Source organism: Phoca vitulina, unplaced genomic scaffold, assembly GCF_004348235.1.
Source record: "Phoca vitulina isolate PV1807 unplaced genomic scaffold, GSC_HSeal_1.0 scaffold16, whole genome shotgun sequence".
In the NCBI taxonomy this organism is placed as follows: Eukaryota; Metazoa; Chordata; class Mammalia; order Carnivora; family Phocidae; genus Phoca; species Phoca vitulina.
Genome location: NW_022589719.1, coordinates 33495925 through 33523474, shown reverse-complemented (window position 1 = coordinate 33523474; position 27550 = coordinate 33495925). Strand labels below are relative to the sequence as shown.

The window sequence follows — 27550 nt, the reverse complement described above, 5'->3', positions numbered from 1 at the left end:
ATGTTAAAGATGTTATTGAATATGTATAAGTGCAAGTCTTTTGCAGATAGCTTCATGAACATGGATGTTTGTTTGCCTCTATGCTGAGGAAGCTAGCACAGGCACTGTTGTGCGGAGCGCGCATGAGAGCATCTGTGGAGTGTGTCCGTGCAGGAGGGATGGGCGCGCTGCCCTAACGCACTGGGGTCTTTGAATGGCGCTAGCGTAGCTGGTGTTGCTTAACGTGGCATTTTTTTCCCCTGTCCACACTTTCCACTCTTGGTACAGGTATTTTTGATAAAGCAGTGGAATGGAAAGGTATGTTTTTCATGGGATGTTCAAGAATCTTTTACCTTCACATTTTTAAAAAATTCCCTTTATGGGCTTCCTTCTGTGTCTGGCTTAAGCCAGCCTAGTTTAATTATAACAACATTTCTAGAGGCAATATTTAAGTGTAAAATTTTTACATGATGCTTAAAAGTTTCTGACTTGCTCTTCTCCATCCCCTTATTAAAGATAGTATGAAGATTTTTAAAGCACTTGGGGTGGGGGGTTGCTTTTAAAAGATACGATCTGTGACATGAAGAAAGAATGTAGCCAGAGAGTTGCTTATGGTAGTTAAGGATCTAGCTGTTATTGCTAGATCCCTGGTTTCCAACAATTTGCAGTTTCATTGATGAAAGTGCTATAAAAATATCCTTAATATATTAACATATGAAGTAAGTGTAAGGACTTCATTAAATTCGCATAACCCTCTTTTTGGTGGAGGAAGAATTCAGATTGAGCCAGTGACAGGCTGAGCGAGCAGGGCTAGTCTGTGAAAGTGGCAAGTTGGCAGGCTCGTCGCACGGGTCCTGTGCCAAGGCTCCTGCCTGCACGGGGCCTTCTTGTCTGTCCCCGTTCTGTGCTGACCATGGCGACTTGCCACGGGTGTGTGTACACTCCCGGTTCTTGCAGGAAGGAAGCTTCCTCAGGATAGTGTTGACTTGAAGGGACCACCTAGCTAAATTGGGGAGACCACTTGACCCTTTGTCTTGGGAAGGCCTGATTGGAAGAGCGCCCCCTATTGACTTTCCTCCGACAATGCCATTGTGAAAAGGTACCTGGCTGTTTGGGGTCAACAGCACATTCCTTTTCTTGTAAAGAAATGAAGCGATTCCTCGGGTGTTGGTCCTAGTGCTGGACACTGGTGGCACATTTTACTCTGCCGCTGGTGACTTCCGTGGGTTGAGGAGCACTCGTTAAAGATCTGTGATGTTTTGTAAACCTTGACTGTTGTGGTGGTTGCAAAGTTAGTGTGTGTTTGGTGTTCCCCATCTTACCAGAAGTGTTTGCTTTTTCTCATTCGTAGAGGTCCTGTAATAAAGAGGGATCCGAACAAGCTCAGAAAGAAAATGAATTTCAAGTAAGTAATTAAGTCCGTTCTGCATCTGTCTGAGGTTGTAAGCGGTGTTTGTGGTGCCAATTTGCTCGCTGCCCCCAGAGGGGCCGAGCCGATTCTCAGAGGATGGGCTCTTGCCACGCGGGGAGCCTCCTCCATAAGAACGAGCGTGCCTGGCTATTTTTAGTTCCTGCTGAATGTAGGCAGCAGACGTGTGGTGTCCTTATGGCAATCTAAACAGCATTTGGGGTGCCGAGAGAAGGCGGTTTAGGGAGCGCTTGTGCGTGACAGGACGTGGAGGCAACCTGGCTCGGGTGCTGTGCCTCTGACCCCCTCCTTCTGTCCGCGTGACACCGAAGCCGGCGTGGCCCGTGAGCAGGAGTGCCTTTTCCCACCCGCCGGCCCCTGGTCAGAAGGGCCCCTCTCTGAAATGCTTACGTTCAGAAGAGCTTGAGGTCAAGAGCACTGATGTGTCCACCTGGTCCCTCTTTGAGGCTCAGAAGTGGGGAGTCTAGCGCAGTGATGTCCACATGCCAGGGCTAAACCACCTTCGAGCACACTGGCCCAGTGTATGCACCACCCCCCCCCCCCCAACGCAGACATAGGTACACTGGTTTTCCTCGCTGTAGACTATTGAAATTGTCGGGAAATAGGAATTAAAAAGAGGTGAGATCATAAAGGAATAAAAGTACTAATGTTTCCCCCTCATGTGTCGGTGGATTGTTCACGGTGCACCCTGCTCTGGAGACCCCGGTCTGGTGGATCTAGAACGTGTGCTCTGGGTGGCACTGACAGACGCCACCGGGTGGGAAGCGATGGACATGTTTTCCACCAGCCTGAGTCCTCGGTGTATAGGCCTGTGTGTGTCCTGGTGGTCGACAAGGCTGGGCCACGGGGGCCTCCGCGATGCCAGACCCACAGCGCGTTCTCAGTTCTGGTTAACTTGGCTTCCCCCTGCCCTTTCTGAAACGTCCTCTTCCCCTCCTCGGCTCCTTTCTGGGCCTGACCTCCTGTTGTCTGAAGTGCTCCACAACTTGCCCGAGGCCCTCTTCCCGTGCTGCCCCTCTGCGCCGTCCGCCCCCCACCTTCCCTGGGCCGTGTCGCCAGGTCCAAGGCTGAACACATGGTCTCCACCCCACCCCCTCCGAGGAACCTCAGTGTCTCCTTTCTCTGCAGATGGAAAGCCAGGAGGCCCTCCGACACCCTCCTCTCTGTCACCCTGTATCCGAACCATGAGCCCATTGTTTCCCTGTGGGCTCTACCCTGGGTCTGTATGCTCGTCCCCTTCAGTACCACCCACCTCCCTAGGCCAGGCTGCCCCCGTCTCCTCTGGGGGCTCTACTTCCACTCCTGCCCAGCTGCTCCTCTGATCAGGTCAGCCTGTGGCCTGACATCCGTCAGCGCTCCCTGTGCCCCAGGCCAGCTGCCCCTGGTCTGACCCTGCGGGGCTTTCCATTCTCTCTGGTGTCCTTCCCCATTCTCGCTCTCCAGCCACGTTGTCCTAAGCTGTGTGGTTTTCTTCGCAGATGCTGTTCCTTCCAGTTGGAATGCTCCCAACTTTCCCACCTGCACTTCTGCTTGTAATTAGGACCTCACTCAAGGGTTGCTTCCCCACGGAGCCCTCCTGCCCTCTCGACTAGGTGTGTGTCTCTGTTTCATGCCCTCACCCCGAGCACCATCTGTCTGTCCTCTGTACTTCCTCTGGCTATAAGTTTTCAGCGTGATGCAATTCGTGTCTGCCTCCTGTTCTTGAGAGGGTCCATGCTCAGGGCAGGACCTCGCCGCCTCTTGCTGTCTCGCTGTGGCTATCAAGCCCACTATCCAGTGGGGCGCTGATAGAATTGTCGAATGCTGGCTGCAGCCAGAACTCGTGCACAACTCTGGAACAGTCTGCCCCTTGCCTGCTGGTGCACACACTCCTTGTCCCTTCCTCTCCTCAGTCCACGATGTTCTTTGAGCCCCTTTGGATGGCTGGCCTTTGTCTGCAGTCTTTGTCCCCTCTCTTCTGAATGTGTCCTGTGCTAACTGGCCTCTCTACAGCCTCACTGTCCCAGAGACCCCTCCCCTGCAGCTCCCTAAGGGAGGATGTTTTCCCATCACATCCTGGTACTTGGCGGGGGGGGGGGGGGGGGGGGGGGGGGGAAGGGATGTCTTCTTGGTTTTCCTCATTCCTGCTTCCAAACCATTTCTCCTCTGTTGAAAACCCTCCTGAGAGCTACCCTGGTTCGGTGAAGATCTGGCTTGGTCTTGAACCCGGTCACCTTGCCCTCTCTGGGCCCGCACCCGAGCAACTCGGCATCATTAGAGGGAAACCCCATGGTCGGGAGGACTACCGGCCTGTCTGGGAGGCTCGCCTTCCTGACCGGGCCCCTCCCTGCCCGGCTGCTGTGATCTCGGCCCTCATCTTCCCACTTCCAGCCCGGGAGCCTTTCCACAGGCTGGTCCTTCCTTTGTGCTCCTGACTCCAGGTCTCCTCTCTCCTCTCCCCCTGTCCACGGGCGTATTGCTGCTGTCCTTCACAGGGGACAGAGCTTGCCAGCCTTGCCCGCATCTGCTCCCTCTCTGTAGCAGGATTTCTTTTTTTCTTGGAAAAAAGTGTTGAATGTTTGGGACAGCACAGAATAACATAATAAACACCCTTACCCCACTGCACAGAATTAGTTATTGATTTTGTTATATTGCTTGGTTTCAGTCTTTCTTGTATACATTTATTTATTTTTAACTTTTTATTTCAGAAGAATTGTAGACGTACAGGAAGTTGGCAGAACTAGTACAGAGAGCTCCCCTGCACCCCCTCCCCAGTCCCTGTGTCACTAACACCTTGCACAGCCCTGATCAACGCCAGCACAATAATAGCAGCTAAGCTGCAGGCCTTATTTGACTTTCCCAGGTTTTTCCACTGACGCTCTCTTGTCCTGTTCCAGGGTGTAGCCGAGGCCCCACGCGGCGTATGCTGTTTGTCCTCCCTCGTCTGTTCCATCTGCCTCCATGTTACTTCCAGTCCCGAGGCTTGTTAAGCACATGGATCAGTTATTTCATAGAATGTTCCCTTAGGGGCACCTGGGTGGCTCAGTCGGTTAAGCGACTGCCTTCGGCTCAGGTCATGATCCTGGAGTCCCTGGATCGAGTCCCGCATCGGGCTCCCTGCTCGGCAGGGAGTCTGCTTCTCCCTCTGACCCTCCCCCCTCTCATGTGCTCTCTCTCATTCTCTCTCTCCCAAATAAATAAATAAAAAAAAATCTTTAAGAATGTTCCCTTAGTATAGGTTCGTCTCACCTTTTCTTGTGACTGGAATGAGGTTATATATTTTTGGCAAGAATATCACAGAAATGTTATTCTGTCTTCTCCAAAAGTTCATAATCTCGATATTCTTATTACAGGATTTTAATTTTTATAAAGAAATACAACTGTGTAGGTAAAGTAAATTGTCATTCTGCACACCTCTGCCTCCCCAGCGGTCCCCCTCCCTCTTCCATTCGCTGTTCCCCCCTGCCCGCCTGTCCCCTGCCCCATCTGGTCACACCAAGGACTTCCGCATTGCCGGACCCAGCGGCCACCTTACCCTTCTCCCATGTTTCCCCTGGGCAGCCGGCACAGCTCTCGCCTTCACCCTCGAGGCCGCCCTCCTGCCCCCATCTGAATCAGGGCTTCACGTGGTGGGTTGTAAAACCTCGAAGGGCATGTGAAATGTCAGCATTTTTGCTGCTTTTTAAAATGAAATAGGCTAAAAATACTAGAAAGTCTTGCACAGTGGTGAGCATGTAAGTTTGTTTTAGGGGTTGGGTGTGCTGGATAGCTTGCTGTGTAAAATGGGCTCCTTCCTGTGGGGACAGTCACTGGGAGCGCTCAGGCTCTGTGCGGGTTCCTCTTCGGTGGCCATGCGTCAGCCTTAGACGCTGTGGGTGTGCTGAGGACTTCATGGCTGGCCCAGACCTCCCGGCTTCTCTGAGCTCATTTTGTCCTCTTCTTCCCTGATAGCTCTGCTCCGCTGGGGGAGGGGGTCTCCCAGGTCCCTGAATGTGCTTGCTTCTCACCCCTCAGGTGTCTGTGTCACCATCTCCTTAGAAGCAGCCACCCCAATCCGCCCTGCCCCGTCCTGTCCCCGCAGTTATCGCAGCCTGCGCTGGCCTTGTGCATTCTTGTCTGCTTCTCGCTCTGGAAGGGGGTCCCTGGGTCGTGTCTTGTTCTTGTTTCCCCGGGGCTTAACACAGTGCCAGGCACATAGGGGACCTCCAGTAAATATTTTTGGGCTAAATATATATGAATGTTTCTGAATCCAAAGTAAATCGTTTCAAGTGGAGGTAGGACCTTCTGTCCCCAGGAAGTGCGACCAGCTGCGGTTGGGTGGCCGGTGGCTGTGCCCGGGCTTGCTGGGGCAGAGGACTGGGGTGTGCGGGTCCCGCCCTGTTCTTTACTGTGCCGGCTTCCTTAAATAGCAAGCAGGAAGGTGTTTGGAGACCTGGTAGTTACAGAAAGGCTTCCAGTAGTTGATGCACTCATTCTAAGATTACCTACTATCCCTCTTAACCTCTCCATTTTTCTTGCTTCTTAACCTGTCCGTCTTTCTTAAGTGTTTTCCTTCTTTTCTTCCTCCGAATTCTTTCCTCCACACGCAGCTCCCCTTCCTCCCTACTGGGAATAAATGCTGAACTGCAGTATTACATGTGAACAAAGAGATTTCTTGTTTACGGTGTTCAGAGAAATGCCAGAGAGAATTGCAAAGCTCTTAAGTCTCCGTCCACCTTCTCTCCACCATCCCGGTGACGGGTTGACTTGGCTCTTGAGGGCTCCGGGCAGTGTGTTCAGCCCAGCAACGGCACGGCCTTGGTACTGAGTGCACGCGACGCCCAGCGTGCTAAGCCTCCTGAAGGAACGCGGTGGGGCTTCACCTCTGTATAAAGTTTGCAACTTCAGGGCGCCTGGGTGGCTCAGTTGGTTAAGCGACTGCCTTCAGCTCAGGTCATGATCCTGGAGTCCCTGGATCGAGTCCCGCATCGGGCTCCCTGCTCGGCAGGGAGCCTGCTTCTCCCTCTGACCCTCCCCCCTCTCATGTGCTCTCTCTCTCTCTCATTCTCTCTGTCTCAAATAAATAAATAAAATCTTTAAAAAAAAAAATAAATAAATAAAGTTTGCAACTTCAAACTCGAAGGCCCCTTTAGGACCGGGCACAGATATGTATTTTATATGGAGCCCACCCTGATACCCTTGGGCTTAGTCACTTTACATGGAGGGAAACCGAAAAACAAATTTTAATTGTGATGAAACCTGGATACCTAGACGGAAGAAATCCTGACTGAACTCTGAAATTGTGGGGGGGGGGGTACAGCTGGCTAAGGGCTGCGCAACCCGCCTGCTGTCACACCCTGGAGCCCTGGGGTCCCGCCGTGCCCAGCCTGCCTTCGCCACGGCATTTCGCTTCGTGCGGGTTCCAGGTGGAGAGTTTGAGAGACGCCTTGCAGACCTGTGCACGCTCTTCTGCGGGCGTCTCTGGTGCTGGACGGGGGCCAGCAGTGACTGTACCTCCTCCAGGGGGTTCTCCTCTCAAACCTGCTCTCAGCTCTGTGGACCTGACAGATCAGTGCTACGTTTGTACTGTCTGTGTCTTAGTCTGCTCAGGCTGCCGTAACGGACTCCCCGGGGCTGCCCAGACATTTATTTCTGGAGGCTGGAGGTCTGAGGTCTGGGTGCTGGGTTCCTGGCCTGCAGGTGCTCCCTTCTCCCTGTGTCCTCACGTGGTGGAGGGACGGAGGGAGGGACAGCAGGCTCTCTGGGACCCTTCATATAAGGACGCTGATCACATGGACACCCTGCACTCGTGACCTCATCTATACATAACCACCTCCTAAAGGCCCATCTCCAGACACCATCCCACTGGGGGTTAAGGCTTCAATGCATGAATTTGGGGAGGACATAGTTTAGCTCATAGCAGTCCTAGATACAAAACTGCAAATGAGGGGTGCCTGGGGGGGCTCAGTCGTTAAGTATCTGCCTTCGGCTCAGGTTACGATCTCAGGGTCCTGGGATCGAGCCCCGAATCAGGCTCCCTGCTCTGCGGGAAGCCTGCTTCTACCTCTCCCTCTGCCCCTGCTTGTGTTCCCTCTCTCGCTGTGTCTCTCTCTGTCAAATAAATAAATAAAATCTTAAAAAAAAAAAAAACCCACAAATGAGGGGCGCCTGGGTGGCTCAGCCGTTAAGCGTCTGCCTTCGGCTCAGGTCATGGTCCCGGGGTCCTGGGATCGAGCCCCTCATCGGGCTCCCTGCTCAGCGGGAAGCCTGCTTCTCCCTCTCCCACTCCCCCTGCTTGTGTTCCCTCTCTCGCTGTGTTTCTGTCAAATAAATAAATAAAGTCTTAAAAAAAAAAAAAAACTGCAAATGAGTAAATAAAATTACGCCTCACAAGGTGGTCAGACCACAGTTGTAGGTGACACAAGACAGTGGCTAAACTATAATTGTGGGAGGTCACCGGCTGGCAAATCTGTTTGCTCCCCCAAATGTGAGAGTGACCAAATTACTTTTTCCTCTAATGTGGTTCCATGTCCTTTGGAAAAGTAACTTCTCTGTTTTCTTCTCTGTAACTTTAGCATCCTGTCATTGCCTGAGTAGGTCCTGTTGCGTGTGTGGTTTTTTTGGTTTTGTTTTTTAGATTTTATTTATTTGAGAGAAAGGAGGGGGAGCACAAGCAGGGGGAGCGGGAGAAGCAGACTCCCCGCTGAGCAGGGAGCCCCATTCAGGGCTTGATCCCAGGACCCTGGGATCACGACCTGAGCTAAAAGGCAGACGGCTAACGACTGAGCCATCCAGGCACCCTGCGTGTGTTTTTATAACCTGAGTTTATAACCTGAGTTTAAAGAGCTGTTTCACTTTGGGCAGTGTTTCTGCGGGATCATAGTCCCCAGGGCGCATTTCTTAACAAGGGGTGAATAAGGATCACCTGAAAGCATTTTCTAGCTACACTTGCCGGCCCCTCCTCAGACACAGTGGCCTAGAGGCTAATTTGCTGTTTAATGGCAAAGTACTAAGGAGTGAATTTGAACTGAGACCAAAAGATAGTTTTGTTTTTTTTTTTTAAGATTTTATTTCAGAGAGAGAGAGAGAACACAAGCAGGGGGAGAGGCAGAGGGAGAGGGAGAAGCAGACTCCCCACTAAGCAGGGAGCCCGATGCGGGGCTCGATCCCAGGACCCTGAGATCATGACCTGACGCTTAACTGACTGAGCCACCCAGGCACCGCTAAAAGATAGTTTTTGAAGGCAGGATGATTCTAGATCCCACATGGGTTATTAGGACTGAAGATAGCATATGAGCATCATTGGGTTTTGGCAAGAGGCAAACATTAAAACGGCAGCAGGGAGAAGATTGGGAAGAGCAGAGCATAGATCCCGTGAATGCTCCATGCCAGGGTGCTCTTTGGACCCAAAAAACAGGCCCAGGTCTGTCAGTCGCCCTTAAGGACCGGTTTGGGGGCAGAAGGCCCCTGTGGCCGGTGCACTCCTGCTCTGTGCTGACCAGAATGGACAGCATATTGGTGGCCTTTGGGAAGATGTCATGGGTGGAACTCAGAGAAGTTTTAAAATAAATGCAAGCAAGAAAATACCAATAGACACTGTTCTATTTTTGGAATCAGTGACTCGGTTAAACTTGACTTTTCAATCTCATCAGTATAGTGTGATGGTTGCAAGCGCGGATCCTGCAGATTACAAGATGCTGACCTCTGTTTCTTCGTATTTAAAGTGGGGGTGGTGCTGGTAGCGCCCGATGGTAGGGATGCTGGGGGTGGAAGCGCTTGTGGGGCCTGCACGTAGTCAGCCCTCAGTAAACATCCGGTGTGTTGCTGTCTGTTTTAGGGGGCCGAGGCCATGGTTCTGGAGAGCGTTATGTTTGCCATTCTTGCAGAGAGGGCGCTTGGGCCAAAGCTCTACGGCATCTTTCCCCAAGGCCGCCTGGAGCAGTTCATCCCGGTAAGATGTGTTCTCGACTGGTCAGTTGACAGACGCCACAGACAGAAGACGGTTCTTTGTCTCGGTGCTGCGGGAGCCTGAGAGGTCGTGGGCTGACATACTAAATGGGACTTAACATTATGAGACTGTATCAGAAATAAAGAAAAAACAGATTTCTATTGAATTTACATTAGAACCTCTGTCTTTCCTGCAAAGATGTTCATCCAAATGAAAACTATATATGAAACCTAACATTCCATTGTCCCCTAAAGCTGCTTGCCCTGAACCTTTCCCCTTTCCCCTTGTTCCTCTCAATTTTTGGGCCACCTTTAGAACTCAGTGCAGAGTTCTGGCCACACCAAGCCATACCTGGGTCTTTGCCCTGTGGGGCCGCCACTGTTCTTTGCCTTGTCTCCCAGCTCACTCCCTCCATGGAGTCTCCCCAGCTCCCATGTGCCCGTCAGCTGTCAGCTGATGGTGCAAGGCCCAGCTCAAGTCCTGTTTCCAAGAGTCAGGACTGTTTGCCTTTCCTTGCTGTCCTGAGGCGTTTCTAAGGCTGCTCTAACACCTTCACCTGTGTGAGCTCCTCGAGGACCAGGGTCTCACGCCCTGCCTCACGTGGCCACCTCTGTGGGCAGGCTTGCCCTGTATAGTTGTGCGGTGGTTAAGCACAGGGCCCCTGGCTGAAGGGATGCTCTGCTTGCCAGGACTCAACCTGTTTTCAGCGGGAGGCTGGAGGAAGGGGTCCTAATTGTCTAATCTCCACCGCCCAGGGATAGGAGCCTTCTTGAGACCTGTGTCCCAGGAGGGGTGCCCTCTGCTGGTTGGTGCAGTGGTCTCATGTGTGCGGCTGCCAGCCTGGGGCTGTGCCGAAACCAGCAGACCTTCCGTCTTGGTCCCGGCACCTGGCTGGCCACTTGGCAGGGTTTTCATTTGTAACTGTCCCATAACATCCGACTGGTATGAGAATCAAATGAGATAGTAAAGTATCTGAAAGCATGGAAAATCTGAAACACTTCCTGTGGTTAGAAGTGGCGACATCTTAAGAACATAATATTGAGTGATAAAACCAGATTGTGGAAGACTACAAATAGTATACCATTTTAATAAAGCCCACTGAAAGCAAACTAAAAACTGTTTAAAATATACATGTGTGGTAAAACTTCTCTTTTTAGGGAAGGTAAAGGACCAGTGAACACAACCCAGAATAATGGGACTGTGCTGTTCTGCTTCTGAAATTCTGTCTTCTTTTGTATATAATGTTTTATATAGTGAAGGCTTTTTAAAGTTCTGTTAAAGAGTAGGTTGAACCACATGAAACTACCAGTCATCAACTGTTTTTGACCCCAGAAATGGTGATTTCATTTGGCTCAGCCTGCTAGTACGTGTTATTTCCAGGTTCACTCCTGAGCACTGCATGGAGTGGGATGCATTCCACCTCGTCTGGTTCCTACAGCCGTTTTTCAGAGGGCACAGGAGAGTAGTGACTCTAAGGACCTGGTCAGTCTCCTATTGCTCTTTCCCTGTGCTGGGAAAGGAGCTTAGAACTCTGAAATATGTTCATCTTTGAGCATGGTTAGCCTGACTTTCCACAATGCCAAACAAAGTAATGGCATTTTTTTAACAGAGCCATGTGAAAGCTGAGTGAGCTCCCACTAGGAGCTGAGTCCCTTGTCCTTAACCTTGGCCCGATCACTTGATAACTTGGAGGATTCCCAGGTGGAGGAGGACGCAGTTGAGCCTGCTGCTTCCAGAAAGCTCTGAGCTCTCATCATCAGGCTCCCGCCATTTCGAGACCTCCTGGCTGGGTGCCGGCCCAGGGCCCTTGCCTGCCTTGTCTGCTCTAGGTCAGAGCAGCCCCGCAGGGACTCCATGTCATGTTTCTCATTTTATAGAAATCAGAAAGTCAGACTCAGAGGTCTGAGTAGCGTGCCTTTGGCCATGTGACTTTGAAATGAGGATTAAAGCCAGAATTTGAGCTGGTTTTCTCTAACTTGGAGGAATACCATGGCTGTGGCGCTCAGGATTTTCAGAGGCATGCCTCTTTGGGCTTCTGTAGGGGAGCAGTGCATGTGGAAAAGACAGACTGGTCTTAGTTGATTGTGATTTCCTCGGGAGGAGGAGCTGGGCCAGCGCAGTGGTGGGGGCTTGGCCCCTCTGTTTCTTCGTTCAGCTGTGCGCTCTGAGAGCCTGCTCCGTGCCGGGCAGGCTGCTGCAGGCGCCACCGTGGACGGGGAGGGGGCATGGCTCATCCTGAACTCCTGGCCGTGCTTCTCAGGCTGTGCTGAGCACCATCTCTTGGCTGCGATGGGTCAGGCCGGGGTGTCTGAGCCACTGAAGGAGTTGGACACGGGCTCATGCAACAACCCTGAGACCCGGAGCTTTTACCCGGGAGGAGGGCGTCCTCTAGTGAGGGTACAGAGAAGAGAGGGGGAGTCCGCCTAGATGCTTGTATGTGAGAAGGACCTTCTCATGGTTAAAAGGGTTCAAAATAAAATTGGCCTGTGGAGGTGGCCCCCTGCTTGCTGAGAAATGCCCCGGCAGTCGCTGGGTCACTGTCCGCGGGGCGCGTTCCGCAGGGAGTTTCATGCGCCAGCTGAGACAGACTGGCTGCTAGGTCTTAGCCTGGTGTGATCGCACCCCTAACCCTCCAGGTTCCCCGGAGAAATGCTGTTTTCTGACCCCCTTGTTCATTCCAGAGCCGGCGCTTAGACACTGAAGAATTAAGTTTGCCAGATATTTCTGCAGAAATAGCTGAGAAAATGGCCACATTTCATGGTATGAAAATGCCATTCAATAAGGAACCAAAATGGCTTTTTGGAACAATGGAAAAGTAAGTGGTCAAACCGCTTGGCTCTAACTTCGTTTTCTATTAGCGGCTACCAGAGGCGCAGAGTGAGTACTCGTTTGCCGTGGTGGCAGGAGGTCTTCCTCTGCTCTGCCGAGCGGGTGGGCGGGCAGGGGACAAGCTTTCTCCAGGGCCTGGAGCCCCGGGCTGTGTCCCGGGCCAGGGGCTTCCCACTGCCCTCTCGTGGTTATACTTGACAGGAGCCCCACTGGTGAGCTGCGGTGAACCAAGCAGTGAATTTTGTTCCCCCTTTTTCTGCCAGGTACCTGAACCAAGTGCTGAGGATTAAGTTTGCCGGGGAGCCGCGGGTCAAGCAGCTTCACCGTCTCCTCCACTACAACCTGCCCCTGGAGCTGGAGTACCTGAGGTGAGGAGCCGTCGCGAGCGTAGTCGGGGTTTTCTGAAACAAAACCCGAAGCAGAAGCCACGGGGGCAGGTGGGAGAATCGTTCAGCCCGAGCTCTGGCCTGCGAGTAGGGGCGCCGCGTGGTCTCTGGGGGCGCACTCACCCCGAGCGCGAGAAGGCACAGCTCTCGTCACTCACGGGTGTGAGCGGCGCCAAGGTCGTGGGGACCAGGACGGCCTTCGGGGCACTTGTGTCTTATTAGGAGAGACAGAGACAAGCAAACGCGTCCCCTAATGCCAGGTGGTGATCGCAGGTGTGACAGAAACCAGGGCCGGAGCAGACTGAGGAGGAGGGTCGTGCTCTGGGCCGGGAGGGCCTGCCCGGGGAAGAGGGGCTGCAAGCAGGGCTGGCGTGGAGCTCCGGGTTGCGCTCCCGGGGCTCACGGGGCCAGCGCTGCAGGGAGGCTGCGTGGCGGTGCCGAGCACCAGTCTCGTCCCAGGCGCGCCGAGACATCTGACCTGCGGTGTGATTCCCTTTGCAGGTCGCTGCTTGAATCCACCCCCTCTCCGGTTGTGTTTTGTCATAATGACTGTCAGGAAGGTAAGAATCGCTGCCTGTTATGTGAGGCTGGGCGTGCGTGTCTCGTTAGCGACCTCCAGCGTGTGTGACGAATGCCAGGTGTCCGCGCCGAGGGGAGTACATGCGTGAAATAATGGGACGGCCACACAGTGGAGTATTGTATGATTATGAAAAAGAATGAGGTCGTTTTTATGCAGACCAACAGAAAAATCTCCAGGATATATTAAGAGAAAAAAAGCAAGTTTTAGAAAAACACATGGGGTGTTCTCCCATTTTTGTAAAAAATATATTCATAGAAGAAAAAATGAGAACATTCACTAAACTGGGAGCTTGGATAAAGGACTGAAACCTTCAAAGTCACATGTTTGTTCAGTGTTTAACTCTGGTGAACACGCAACTTTGATAATCTGAGAACGCAGTAAGAGGTGACCGCCCCACTCTGTCCTGGGGGCCTTGCCCTGGCCACACCTCGCAGCTAATCGAGGCCATCTGCTCTCCTTGGGTTTCTCTGCCTTTCATAAAGTACGATGCCGGGTACCCCTCCGTCTGACTTCAGACGGAGGCCGCATCTAGCTGGGCAGCTCCCGCTGGTGCTGCGGTGGGGCCGGGCTTTGGTGAGGCTTTGCCTTGCTGTCCCTGTCCTTTCCATCACGGCTGGCTCACGTCCACCCTCGGGCCCTTTGCCAGGCTCAGCCGTTTGTTTTTAATTTTGACAACAGTCCCTGTTGAAGACCAGTCATCAATCAGACATGAGTTTGATAGTCTATTAATTAGCTGATCACAGTCGGGCAAGTCGAGCAGGGTGTAGACTGTTAGCGGGCCATAGTCAGCTGCAGGATGTCACCAGCGGGGTCTGCGGGAGGTCTGCTGGCCAGTGAAAGGCTGGAGGAGGTGGGGCTTGTACGTTTACTTTGTTCTGCTGCTCTGAGCATCTCCTTTTAATGTCCCCTGGAAGCGGATTTTGTGTGCTGAAAAGCCTAGAAAGAGCACCTCCTGCAGAAACCCTGGAGAGAGCGTGGCCAAAGAACTAGCAAAGCCTGGCTCACCAGTGCTCAGCCGCCAGCCTGGTAGTGACCGATGGTGGACATTGTGTCACCTGTGGGAGGTCTTGGAACGGATGCCTGAAGAGCCAGTCTGCTGCCAGTTCACTTCGGGCCCAGAATTCAGCCGTACAGGAAATACGGTGGAGGGAATGCTGCCTGTGGTCTCCTTGGAGAACCAGGCGAGGCAAAGCATTGGGGCCAAGTAGGGTCCACAGAGCCCGGTGCGGCTGAGCACACCCGTGGCGTCCTCATCAGGGAGGACAGCAGGACACAGCTTCCTAGCTGCTGGGGAGGTTGGGTCGGCTAGAACTCCAGCGTGCCAGTCAAGCATTTTCCTTTGTGCCCGCGTGTGAAAAGTCTGGGGAGTGCTGCCCCAACAAGCTGAGGGAGAGCCATTCTTGTTCCTGGGTGAGCGTGGGGCCGTGTTACTCTCGGCTGTCAGTGTGACCCAGGGCCTTCTGCCGAGGGCTGGGCCTCGGGGGGCCGTGCTGCTCCCGGCACTCCACGGCCTCTGCTCATTCCCTGCATGGTTGGGGTTCCCTGACGGGATCAGAACCACTCTTGGCCCTTCTGTTCAAGGACTTGTGCCTTCGACTGGGCAACACAGCCATAGTAAATGGCATGTCATCCAAACCTTTTTGCAGGTAATATCTTAATGCTGGAGGGCAGAGAGAATTCCGAAAAGCAGAGACTGATGCTCATCGACTTCGAATACAGCAGTTATAATTACAGGTATGAAACAGCTACAGGAGGAGAGGGGAGCCTTGCCACAGGACCCTGGGAGCTAGCGCACTGCCCCAGCGGCCTGCAGCCCGGGCCTGTTCTTCACTGGTAGTGGGGGGGGCAGCAGTGAGCGATCAGAACTCAGAATTTGGTGCTTTGTTGGCTTCAGAGATCAGAGTACTGAGTGCAAGAGAATGTTCTTGAACAACTGCCCCTGCGTGGTGGGTCGGTCGGGTGGCACTTTTGTAGCATCAGCTCTGGTTCTGGTAACCGCCCTGTTGGCTCTTCCTGTCCCTGAGGCAGTCGTCCTTGGGGGACCTCAGGAAGGACAGTTGTTGCTGGGAGGGATGCTCACGACTCAGCCTTTTCCCTTCTCTGACCAGGGAGCCTCATGGTGTGGCAGTTTGCCCCCTTCTCTGCAGCTCTTACCTCTTTTTCAGGGGATTCGACATTGGGAATCATTTCTGTGAATGGATGTACGACTATAACTATGCAAAGTACCCTTTCTTCAGAGCGAACATCCTCAAGTACCCCACCAAGAAACAACAGGTAGGGGACGGCTGTGTGTAGGCTTGGTAGTAGCCAAACTGCAGGAGTCCACTTTATGCAGTTAGAATTGATTGCATCTTCGTTTTTAATGACAGGCCCCCCCCTTTTATTTTTTAAAGATTTTGTTTATTTGAGAGAGAGAGATTGCGAGAGAGAGCACAAGCAGCGGGGAGAGGGAGAAGCAGACTCCCCGCTGAGCAGGGAGCCCAATGCGGGACTCGATCCCAGGACCCTGAGATCATGACCTGACCCGAAGGCAGATGCTTAACCAGCTCAGCCACCCAGGCGCCCCTAACACCCTTTTCAAATCGCAGAATGGTTAAGCAAACCCTTTTGCTCTAAAATGTTATTTTGTGTCAGGACACAAACCTGACATTTAATCCCTGTGCCAGAGAGAACCTGTATTCATTGAGCTAGAGAGCACAGTCTCTTGTAGCTCCTTCTAGTTTTTTCCAAGAAGTCCAGCCTCTGACCTGCCTCCTGGCCTTCTTTGTGGGGATCGCGGTGTTCCCCATGTGTTTCACTCTGCAGACAGAAGTAGCCTTTGGGCACCGTGAGTTGGTAGCTGCTGTGCTGTTAAGAGTTCCCTTTCCTGTCCTGAGTATGGGGGGGGAGGGCTGTGTGAAGAATCACCCCCTGGGTGTCCTGGGATCGAGCCCCGCGTCGGGCTCCCTGCTCAGCGGGCAGCCTGCTTCTCCCTCTCCTGCTGCTTCTCCTCACCCTGCTTGTTCTCTCTCAAATAAATAAAATCTTAAAAAAAAAAAAAAGAATCACCCTGTGGGGAGTTCCTCCTTGGGAGCCCCTACTCCATTCCTCAGCCCACCGTTGGAGCCGTGGGTTGAGGGTGAGTGGGTAGCAATGTGGAAGCAAGCTGGGCTGGGGAGAGGGTCCCCCGAGCCTGTGCGGGGCAGCAGCCCACCCCCCTCCGCAACCCCTGCTACGGGACAGCCCTTTCCAGGGAGCCCTGCCGGCTCAGCCGCATCTCAGAGCGGTCAGGGCATCATGAGGATGGGGATGCGACTGGCTGCTGTATTTTGCTCAGGAGAGGTCTCTTGGGCCCTCACCTGTGCCAGGCACGGTGATCGTGTCTTCAGCAGATGGCCCATACGCCAGGGGCCGCCATTCAAATGTTGACTTGCTGTGGGACCAAAACCCATTGCCCTCTTCCTGCCGTGCAGGAAGGCTGCCTGTGACGAGCTTGAGTACGTCGCAAGCAGAGCGGCCAGGCTGGTTCTGGGCCTCGAGGTCATGCTGTGTGAGGAGGAAGGGTGTGGGGGGGGAGGAACACAGCAGCAGTCTTTGTAAAAGACTTCGTAAAAACTGGGCAGTGCCAGAGGTGCCAACTCTCCAGCCAGGAAGAGGGGGCTTTCTGCCGGCGAGAAGGCAGGTTCCGGTGTGGTGGGTGGCGATGGACGGCAGAGCTGTGTGACTGGCTGCACCGCGCAGCCACGGAAATGAAGGAAGTGCCTTTTCGATTTTCTGAGCAGTTTTAAAAGTCACATAGAGGTGTTGGTCTTCGTTAGCTACCCTTTCCGCACCTAGTAGGTAATCTCATGCTTTTCTCTCTTTAGTCCACTAATGGGATGTTTTAAAATGTTAAACCGTCTTGGAATTCCTAAAATACACCATTTGAATGAGGTGTGTTATTTTAGAACGCTCTGCTGGGTCCAGTTAGTCTCTTATTTAGGAGTTTGACGTCTATGCACATACGTGAAACGGGCTTTTAATGGTCATTTATTTTTTTTTTTTTTTAAAGATTTTATTTATTTATTCGACAGAGGGAGAGACAGCGAGAGAGGGAACACAAGCAGGGGGAGAGGCAGAGGGAGAGGGAGAAGCAGGCTTCCCGCGGAGCAGGGAGCCCGATGCGGGGCTCGATCCCAGGACCCTGGGATCATGACCTGAGCCGAAGGCAGACGCTTAACGACTGAGCCACCCAGGCGCCCCTTTTAATGGTCATTTAAAAAATTATTATTCATATCTGGTTTTGGAATAAAAATTATGCTAGTCTAATGAGTTTGGTGTCCCTTTGTAATTTTCTGGAACAAATTTATATGAGATGTTCTTTGAAAATTTTGGTAGACTTTGTAAGAAAGTGTGGGCCTAGAACTTTTGGGGAGGGACGGTCATTAGTTACTATCTCTTAGGTATCGATCTATTCAAATTTTCTGTCTTCATTGGCCTGTTTGAGCACTGAGTATCTCCCAGAAATTAACCCGTCTCATGTGGCAGTCCAAGCATGGGTTTTAGAAACCGTGCCTGGATTTGAACCCAGATCTGCCAGTGTTCACTGTCACCTGCTGACTCTGTGCTTCAGTTTCCTCGTGTGCAGAAACAAAGGCTCAGGATGGTGCCCGCTACATAGAATTTACTGGGCATGAGCCATCCCCTTGCCTGTGCCAGGGTTACTCCTTCTGGAACGCCCTGCTAGGATGGCGCTCAAACTGGAACGCTGCTTTCTGGTGGGAGGGGTTGCCGAGTGTGAAAGCCACCTGGGAGAAGGCAGATGGGCGAGGTGTTGGCATTCCAACTAGGTGATCAGTTAATGGCGTTCTTTTGGGTAGAGCAACTGCCTGCTGTTTCCTTATTTATAAAAGAAAGCGAGTGGTGGTTTGCTGTGTTCTGGTGCCGTTAGGTGTAGTGTGAGGTCCTGAAGAACGGGGTCTCCTAAATCCTGATGCATGGGCAGACTACACGTGGGACCTGGTAGAACCTCTTCTCCAAACCAGAATTAGATCTTGCCGATTTACGGACATAAAGGCATCACCACGGCAGCTCGCAGGTGGAAGGCCCCTTCGCCTGGTCCAGTCGGCTCCCTCTCTGCCCGAGCCTCTGCCAATGACCTCGGGCTCCCTGGCGCCCGTGCAGAATGCCAGCCCGTGTGTGGAGACGTGTGACGTAGGCTTACCCTGCTTTGCGACCAGGCCGTGGGAAACATGGGTGTGGAGTAGATTCCTCCTCGGTGATTTTGTCCAGAAGTAGTAGTGGTTTCCTGGGCTTGTCTTGCCGACAGTGCGGCATCGAGTGCGGTAGAGTTCTGCCAGGAAGCCGGAGATCACTGCCGCACCGGTGAGCTTCCTCCAGGCTCCGCCGGCCGTGCGGGTGTCCTCCGGATGTGCCGTGCTTCCGGACAGCTGTTGACGCCGTCTGTCCCACCATCACTGACTCTAATGTGATTACTTTTCTTTAAAGCTCCACTTTATTTCCAATTACTTGGCTGCATTCCATAATGAATTTGAAAACCTCAGTAATGAAGAAAAGTCCATTATAGAAGAAGAAATGTTGCTTGAAGTCAATAGGTAACTTTTTTGTTGTTGTTAATTTATAAAATAGCCGTCTATTTATAGAATATAATTGGGGTGCCGACTTGCAATCATGATTTTAGGAGCTTCTTTATACACATACATTTCTGGGACTTGTACTTTGTCAAAAACTGAGCATGTGGTACCCCTCCAGATTTCAGCACCCAGCAGGTGTGGAGAGCAGGGTCGGTGTACAGGGTCAGGCGCGTGGATGGCGCTCCGCGCTGTGAGCGCCCCCAGGGCTCAGCTGTACGAGGCTGTGCTGCGTGGGCCCCGTACGCTTCTGCCGCCTGATGCTCGTGGGGCGGGGGGCACCATCCAGTGATGTGTTTCTCTAAAAACTGATTACGGATTGTGAGTGTTGGTTCTGAGTCTTGCTTTTAAACTGTTTCTTCAGTAGCTCTCAGAGCAGGGCTGAGAAACTTCCAGATTTCATGAAAGTCTAGACCCCTGTTTATCACACACGCTCATCTCTGTAGTCAAGAGACCTGAGTTACTCCCATTCTTTGGGCTCTCTTAGAAGATTCTTTGGTAAAAATGTTTAAGTGACTTTGGCCCACTTGTCCTGTCCGGCCCACTTACCACAGATCACCTCTTCCTGAAGTGTCCACACCCTTGTTGCTGGGCATGCAGCTACCCTCGCTGTCCCGGGGCTCCCCCTGATACATAGATCTTCCTTCTCTGGTTCTAGAATGGTTGGAGATAGAAAAATGGAGGAGAGCCCCTCAGAAAGGGTAGCCCCAAGGGACGTGTAGTGGGTCAGGGACCACAAGGAAAACAGTCGGGTTTGAGGACACTGAAGCATTCAGTGAAGCCCACAGGCACTGTTGTGAGGGGAGCTTGGGTTCGCAGTGACGGGGGCCATGCTGCGGCTTAGAGAGGGGCACCACCACTCTCTCCTCTGCTCTGTTTCACTGCTTTGGGAGGGCAGGGGTGAGGGCGAGGCGGCATCCTACCTCCTGGGAAAGCCAGCGAGTCATCCAGAGGCCTGCACGTTCCTCCTCTCCCTGCATAACACTTGCTACGGGTTGCTGCTGCCACGCCTCACACGTGTAGCATAGAGTGTTTCTTTCCCAGCATAGCCTGTGCGCTGCCTGTGTGGCCCCCGAGGCCTCCGTGTGAGTCCCGGGACTGTAGCTGGGCGCGTCCACACTGCACGTCCACCTGCCCCCAGCCAGAGGTGGGAGAGGCCAGCTGCGGTGCCCCCACCCTGTTCCCGGTCCCTGTGGAATAGAATCCTGTTGAGTGGGCCAGGGCTGACCGGGTTTGCACCCCGAGGAGTTACAGGGCCCGCCAGCAGGAAATCCCACCCCTGGCCTGTGGCCGGCGCCACACATCTCACGTGCATCTCCTGCTTTTGTAATTACAGGTTTGCCCTTGCGTCCCATTTCTTCTGGGGACTTTGGTCCATTGTGCAGGCCAAGATTTCATCCATTGAATTTGGATACATGGTATGTTCTGGGGGTGGTTTTCTCTTCTATTCCCAGAAAGAAAATTGTTCACCATGTTTGTTACTGCTTCGTGGGGGATCTGCGTTCTTCGCAGAAGGCTACCTATGTCCCTGCACAGTGAGCCCCCTTGGCCTGGCTCCGCGTCTGCCTCTGGAGGTGGCCTCGCTTGCAGGGCAGCAGGCCCACCTTCCCTGCTTCAGAGAGGTGCTGTCTGGCCCTGTGGCTCTGGTGGGGGATGTAGAAATCAGACCCTCGTGGTCCAGCCCTTGACCTCAGTCCCCTCTGACACAAGGGAGCGCAGGTGAAGGAGCGCCCTGAAGCGTTTCCTCCTGCCGTTGTGGCTCCATTCTCCAGCCTGCAGCGCCTCACGTCGAGTGCGCAGCTGGTGCTGACTGAATGAGCCGTCCTGTTTGTTGCAGGCAAGTTCTACAAACCAGGCTGTCATTTTATTCCAACCTTAGGAACTGTCCTTGACATAGATAGTTTTAACTGTGAGTCCAGCCCTCTGCTGCCCCGTAATGAGTGTTGGTGGCATGTCCCAGGGCGGGGGCTCACAAAGTCTGTAGTGAGTGCCTTGCTTTAGGAAGGTGGAGGGAATGACGAGTTCATTTCATCCTCCCAGTCCTGTGTTAGGGTGATTTCTGCTTCCAGGTGGAAGGTTTGGTAACGCATAGATGCTGTTAGGCAAAAGAAGGGGGAATAAGGAATTTTAAAGCAGATTTAGAGCCATGGTCAAATGAAATTGTTACGACAAAGTACACATCAAAAAATATTACCAAAGTAAGGAACAATTTCATAATAATAAAGGGATCAGTTAATCCAGAAGACATTAAAAAAATCCTAAATGTGTAGGGCAGGGGTGAGGGCGAGGCGGCATCCTACCTCCTGTCTTGCTTCAAAAGACATAAAGCAGAACCTGAGAAAACTGAGCAGAGAGGCAGAGCCAGAAACAGCAGCGGGAGGGACAGAGGAGGGGATGGCACTGTCACCCAGCCTGACGTCACTGAATGCCCGCTGCCAAATGTACATCCTTGCCCAGTGAATATGGCACATTCGTCAAGATAGACCATATGCTGGGCATTAGGAAACAGGTCTCAAGTTGAGAAGAATTGAAATACAGAGTATGTTCTCTGACCATGGTGGAATTTAATAGGAAATCAACAGCAACAAAATGTTTAAAATTCTTCAATTATTTAGGAATGAAATAGTACACGTAAATCAACCCTGGATCAAAGAAGAAATGAACTAGACAATTAGAAACTATTTTGAACAAATTATGATGAAAACACAATATATCAGAATTTGTGGGATACAGTTAAAGCAGGGTTTAAAAACTTGTGGCTTTGAAGGTTATACATTTGTATTAGATAAGAAAGTTCTTAAATCAGTGACTGAAGCTTCTACCTTAAGAAGCTAGAGAGAGAAAAACCAACCTAAGCCCAGAATCAATAGAACTAGATAAAAGAGGGGCACCTGGCTGGCTCAGTCAGTGGAACACACGACTCTTGATCTCAGGGTCGTGAGTTCAAGCCCCACGTTGGGCGTGGAGCCTACTTTAAAGAAAAAAAAAAAAAGAAATAAAGCTAAGAGCAGAAATCCTTGAAATAGAAAATGGATGGGAAAAAAAAGAGAAAATCAATGAAACCAAAAATTGGTTCTTTGAAAAGCTCAATACAATTTACAAACTTTTGGCTATATTATGCAAGAAAGAAAGAGAAGACACACATGACCAGTATCAGTACAAGGAGAAGACATCACTCCGGCTCCTGTGGATGTTGTAAGAGAATATTATGAATAATTTTACACCAACAGATTTGACAGCGTGCATGAAATGTCTTGGAAAAGATACAAATGACAAAAACTAACCTAACCAGTGGTCATATGTTATTGAATAAATTGAATTCATACTCAGAAAACCTCCCTGTAGAATACACTGCAGGTCCTGGTGAATATCATCAGACGTTTAAGGAAGAAATGATACCGATTCTGCACACAGTTTTAGAGAATAAAGGGAGGAGGGGACATTTCTTGACTCATTTGATGAAGCATTGTCCTGATGCTGAGAGGAGACAAAGACATTTCAAGAAAACTGCAGAGCAATGCCCTTTGTGAACAGGACAGAAAAAGCATTATCAAAATATTAGCAGAAATTAAATCTGACATCTACAAGAAGATAATATGATCAAGTGGCATTTATCTCTGGAATGCAAGGTTAATTTAACACTTTAAAAACCAGTTAGTGTAGGGACGCCTGGGTGGCTCAGTCGATTAAGTGGCTGCCTTCAGCCTGGGTCACGATCCCAGGGTGCTGGGATCGAGTCCCACATCGGGCTCCTTGCTCAGCAGGGAGCCTGCTTCTCCCTCTCTCTCCCTCTGCTTGTGCTCTCTCTGTCAAATAAATAAAATCTTTAAAAAAACAAACAAACCAGTTAGTGTAATTCAGCATATTAACAGAATGAGGGAGAAAAACCATATTATCTTCTTAGGGAATGAAGGAAAAGCATTTGACAAAATCCAGTACCCATTCATGATCATGATTTAAAACAAACAAAAAAAGCCTCAGCAAAGTAGGAATAGAAGGGTCCTTCCTTAACCAGGCACAAGGCACGTATGAAAACCTATAGCTGGCGTCGTAATTACTGGCGAGAGCTGGAGCGCTCCTGCCCACCGGAGCACCCAGCCAGCATAGTAAGGCTGGGAAAAGAGAGGAAATGCAAAAATACTGGAAAGGAAGAAGAAAGACTGCCTTTTTTATTATAGGTGACGTGATCAAGTACATGAGAAAATATGAAAACCAACAGAAACGCTATTTGAGCTGTGGAGTGAGTTTACGGAGGTCACAGGATACAAGCGCAATACACAATAACCATCTGTGTTCCACGTGGTAGAAACCATTCCAAATGAAATTTCGTTGTATTTACAATGGTATAAAAACATGAAATACTTAGGGATGAGATTTTTAAAATATGTGCATGATCTTCACACTGAAAGCTGTAAAACATGGCTACAATAACCTAAGTAAATGGACAGCAAGACCACGTTTATGGCTTCAGAAGACTCGTATTAAGAGTCTATTCTCCCCAAACTGATTTCCAGAGTCTGTGATCCCAGTCAAAACCCTCACAGGCTTTTTGGCAGAAACAGATATTTCTAAAATGTGAAACTAAAACTAACAAAGTTGGCAGATTGATTCTGCCTGATTTCAAGACGTATCAAGACAGTGTGGTATTGGTGTAAAGATAGACCTCCATCAAACGGAGCAGAGCCCGGTGCCCAGAAACACACACATACAGTCAACTGATACTCAACAGAAGGGCCACGCTAATGCACTGGGGAAGGGCTCAGATTTTCAAAACCGGTGCAGGAACAACTGAAGAGCCATGTGGGAAAAATAATGAACCTTGACCTCCTGCCACACACACACATTAACTAAAACAGGTAACAGACACAAGTGTAAAAGCATCTGGAAAACAAAGGGAGAAAAACTTTGTGACCACAGCAGAGATCTCTTGGGTTACGTGAAGCACTGAGCATAAAAGAGAAAAGATATGGTAAGTTGGGCTTAATCAAAGTGAAAAACTTGTGCTCTTTGAATGACACCGTTAAGAAAATAAAAAGGCAAGCACAGACTTGGAGAAAATGTCACTGATCTCTATCTGACAAGGACTTGTATTTAGGATACATAAAGAGATCGCAATGTAGCAAGAAACCAGACAAGCTACTTTATAAACAGAAGATTTGGACGCGTCACAGAAGATAAAGAAATGGCCAGTAAACGTCTCTTTGTCTGCTTAATGTAATACACGAAATGCAAATGAAACCCCCAGTGAGGTAGCCCGCACACCCCTGATGCTGCCAGCGTTAAGACAGCGACAGGACCAAGTGGGAGCAAGCACACGGAGCCGCTGGCCCTCGCATACGTTGCTGGGGGGGAAGGTAGATGGTCTAACCCGCCTGGAAAACGGTCTGACGGCACATGAAGCGGACGGCCCAGCGACCTACTTTGGTATCGAGCCGAAGAAATGAAAGCCTATTTCCACACCGCGACCGGCACTCAGGTGCTCATCGCAGCTTTATGTTTAATAGCCCCGAACTGGAAACCGCCTGCCTGCCAGTCAGGTGAATGGATATTTGTAGTGCGTTAGATCCGTGTAATAGACAAGTACTTACTCCACAGGAAACAGGAACGAACCCCAGACGCACACTGCAGCGTGCAGGAATCCCAGGAACGTGTGCTGAAACAAGCCAGACGCGGAAGGGGACACACCGGGTGACTCCAATTACGGAAGAGCTCTCTATGGCAATCCGTGGTGGTGGAAATCGGTTCAGAGGCCGCCTGTGGCCAGGCGTCAGGGCGGGGCCCGTGGGAGCTTGAGCGTGCCGGAATGTTCTCCAGCAGGACTGTGGTGCCGGCGCTGCACTCGAGGGACGCATTTGTGAAAACCACCCAACTGTGTGTGTGAAGGGGCTCATTTCTGTGGTATACGAGTTACACCCCGACACTGGGTTTGCAGCAGCCACGCTGTACCCTTCCTGGCGGTCGGCGTCACAGACTGTTCCATTCAGAGTGGGTGCTTCCGAGGTTGTGCTGGTGGTCGGGACTCAGGACCAGGGTCTCTGCCGTCCCTCTCGTGCCCCGTGCAGTCATCCTACTGCGGGTGATCCCAGAAAATTGGGGCACCTTCTTTCTTGCACCTCTGCTCTCTACTTGCTGACTCAGCCCCGCGAACCTTCTGCTTTGAGAGAGGAGCCTGTGGCCTTCAGGGTAAACAAGAGGGTGAACCGAGGCAGCGCCGGATACGCAGACGGAAGGCCCGCCCAGGTTGCCGCGCGCAGGGGTGGCCAAGGTGCCTGAGCAAGGTGTCTGGGCTCCTGGACGGCCTGCGGCAGCCGGAGCCACTCTGTCCTGTGTCCGCGGTGGTGGCCGGCCCGCAGGCCTGGGGGGACATGGGCGGCCTTGGGCGGGAGTCCTTGGTGAGGCTGCTTTCTTGTGTCTCCTAGGACTATGCCCAGGCAAGGTTCGATGCCTATTTCGACCAGAAGAGGAAGCTCGGGGTGTGAGTGTGTGAGGCGCCGTCCACTTCATCCCTGGACTGCGTGGGGGCGGCCGGGCCAGCGGGGCCCTCCGCGCTCCGACGGCTGTCCCCACGGCAAGGCTTGGATGGCTCGCTGCCGAACACAGATGTGTATGATACGAAAGACTGTATTAAAACTGAGTAACATTTATATCCTATCTTGTTTACGATTTCACTAGGACTCTGCAATGAGATCGGGAAGCAGAAACATAGTACAATAGCGCAATAGTGCAATCTCAGAATCCTTTGAGTCTAGAGAAGGCATTTTCTATGTGGGGCCTGAAGTTTGCAGTCAGATACGGCAGACGCACGAGTAAACAGTGTTTCTGCGGGTACTTTTTTTCAGTTAATGTTGATTTTTCAAGGACTTGAATTCATGTGCTGGGGAACACTGTGACCAGGCCTTCGGTGGTGACAATGTGTGTCAATGCCGCCGGCTCCTGAGGGCGGCAAGTGAGGAGGGACAGACTGACGTTGCTCTGCGGCCTGACCGACCGCGAGTGCCCGGAAGCTGCTCCCTCACCCTTCTGGTCCACACGGCGGATGCTCGAGGCAGCAGACGCCCATGGCGGGGGGGTGGGCCGTTGTCTCCGTTCGATGAATGTAGCTCCTCCGGACCTGTTGTACGTATTTTGTCCCGCGGACGCATCTGCCCCGTCTGTCTGCGGCCTCTGCCCTGCCCTCCTCCTCCACTGAATGTGCCCTACTAACCCCAGCCTCGGCGGGCAGGCACCTGCGGACACACTCGCCTCCCGCCTGCCCTCCCCCCAGAAAGCAGGCTTTGCCCTGCTCTCCACGGCCTGTTCTCCTCCACCTCTGCTCAGCCCCGGGTTGTGGATTCTGTGACAGGGCTGGCGGCCCTAGGCATCATCCCGCTGCTGCGCCCGCCGCCGGGGCCCTGGTGCGCCCGGTGGGGAGAGGGTGGCCTGGCCTGGGCTCTGGGCCGGTTCCCCCTGCCCTCCCTGCCCATGGTGTCCCTGACGGGGTGGTCCTGGTGGGAAAGAGCAGCCTGTATGTGGAATCTGGGGGCATGGATACGCTAGAGCTGTGAAACCCTTATATATAGTAAATGTCTTTTGGGATAAAGTTTTTTTTTTTACTCTGAACTTTTATTTGAATTGCTTTTTGTGCATACATTTCTGCTACCGGAGATTGTACTATACAAACAATAAAAACATGTAAAACCCTCACTGTCGTCCTTGGTCGTGTCCTAAATCTCGGGCAGGGCTCCTGTTACCTGGTTGTGCCTATGGAGGGCTCCCGGTGGGTCCTCCCAGCTCTCCACCCCCACAGAGACCTCTGGAAGGATATAGAAGAAACTAGGAGCAATGGGATGTGCTGGAGGAAACTGAACGGTCAAGGCAGGAGGGAGATTTTCCACTATTCACCCTTCCAGACGTTTAAGTTTAGCCAGGTGAATGTGTTCTGGGATCCAAGCAATAAAACTGAGCGATAGAGGATACTGCACTCCTGTGTAAGGTCTCCCCCAGAGCGATGCCCCCCCCCCCCCCCCCCCCGCCCCCCCCCCCGCCCCGCCGGCCCCGCCCTCCCTGCGGCATCTGGAGGCCCTGGGGGCCGGGCCCCCCCAGCAGCTGGCCAGATGAGAGCCACAGCGATAGAGACAGGCCACCCGGCTTGCCGTGCCCAGGGCATCTCTGGCCTCAAAGCGGCCTTTGTTCCCGGGGCCTCCTGCCGGAAGAGCCACTTTGCAGCTCCTCAGCCCGAGAAAGGGAGGCCTCTGAGCAGCACTGGCACCACCTCCCAGCCGGCGGTGGGACCCAGGCCGGAGAGACGTGCACAGTGCTCCTCTCCAGCCCGCCAGTCGAAGGATGGCCTCGGGGAGCAGGACTGGTCACCCCGGGAGGGATGGGAGAGACGGCAGCCTCCCCCGAAGGGCCGGCAGGACCCGGAGTCCAGCTCAGTCCTTCTCCTGACCCTCCGGGCCCCAGACAACTCCTGGGCCACCCGGACAGCCTCTGCCCTTTCTGCAAGAGGGTGTGTGTGTGTGTGTGTGTGTGTGGGTGTGTGCCTGTGGGGGGTGTGTGGTGTGTGCGTGTGGTGGTGTGTGGTGTGTGTATGCGCGTGTGTGTGTGTGCATGTGTGTGTTGTGGGTGTGTGTGTGGTGTGTGTGTGTGTTGTGTGTGGTTTGTGTGTGATTGTGGTGTGTGGTGTGTGTGGTGTATGGGTGTGTGGTGTGTGTGGTGTGTGTGTGGTGTGTGTGTGGGGGTGTGTGATGTGCGTGTGTGTGTGGTTGTGTGGTGTGGGTGATGTGCGTGTGTGTGTGGTGTGTGTGGTTGTGTGGTGTGTGTGTGTGTGGTGTGTGTGTGTGATGTGCGTGT

General features: G+C 52.2%; 1 protein-coding gene across 3 annotated transcripts in view; it reads left to right on the top strand.

The window, feature by feature from the left end:
* CHKA (choline kinase alpha) overlaps nt 1-26588 on the top strand; it is a 62333-nt gene extending 35745 nt beyond the window's left edge. For 2 of the 3 annotated variants that reach the window (XM_032414506.1, XM_032414505.1), the window contains 10 exons: nt 1331-1384; nt 9204-9317; nt 11996-12129; nt 12407-12511; nt 13031-13089; nt 14756-14843; nt 15275-15383; nt 18576-18682; nt 20055-20136; nt 25138-26585. In XM_032414506.1, the coding sequence (XP_032270397.1) occupies nt 9216-9317; nt 11996-12129; nt 12407-12511; nt 13031-13089; nt 14756-14843; nt 15275-15383; nt 18576-18682; nt 20055-20136; nt 25138-25197 (846 nt within the window). In that variant the 5' untranslated portion in view covers nt 1331-1384; nt 9204-9215 and the 3' untranslated portion in view covers nt 25198-26585. Of the gene's footprint in view, nt 1-1330; nt 1385-9203; nt 9318-11995; nt 12130-12406; nt 12512-13030; nt 13090-14755; nt 14844-15274; nt 15384-18575; nt 18683-20054; nt 20137-25137 lie in introns of all 3 variants that reach the window. The other variant, XM_032414504.1, reaches the window with a different exon arrangement.
* Nucleotides 26589-27550: the final 962 nt, after the last annotated feature.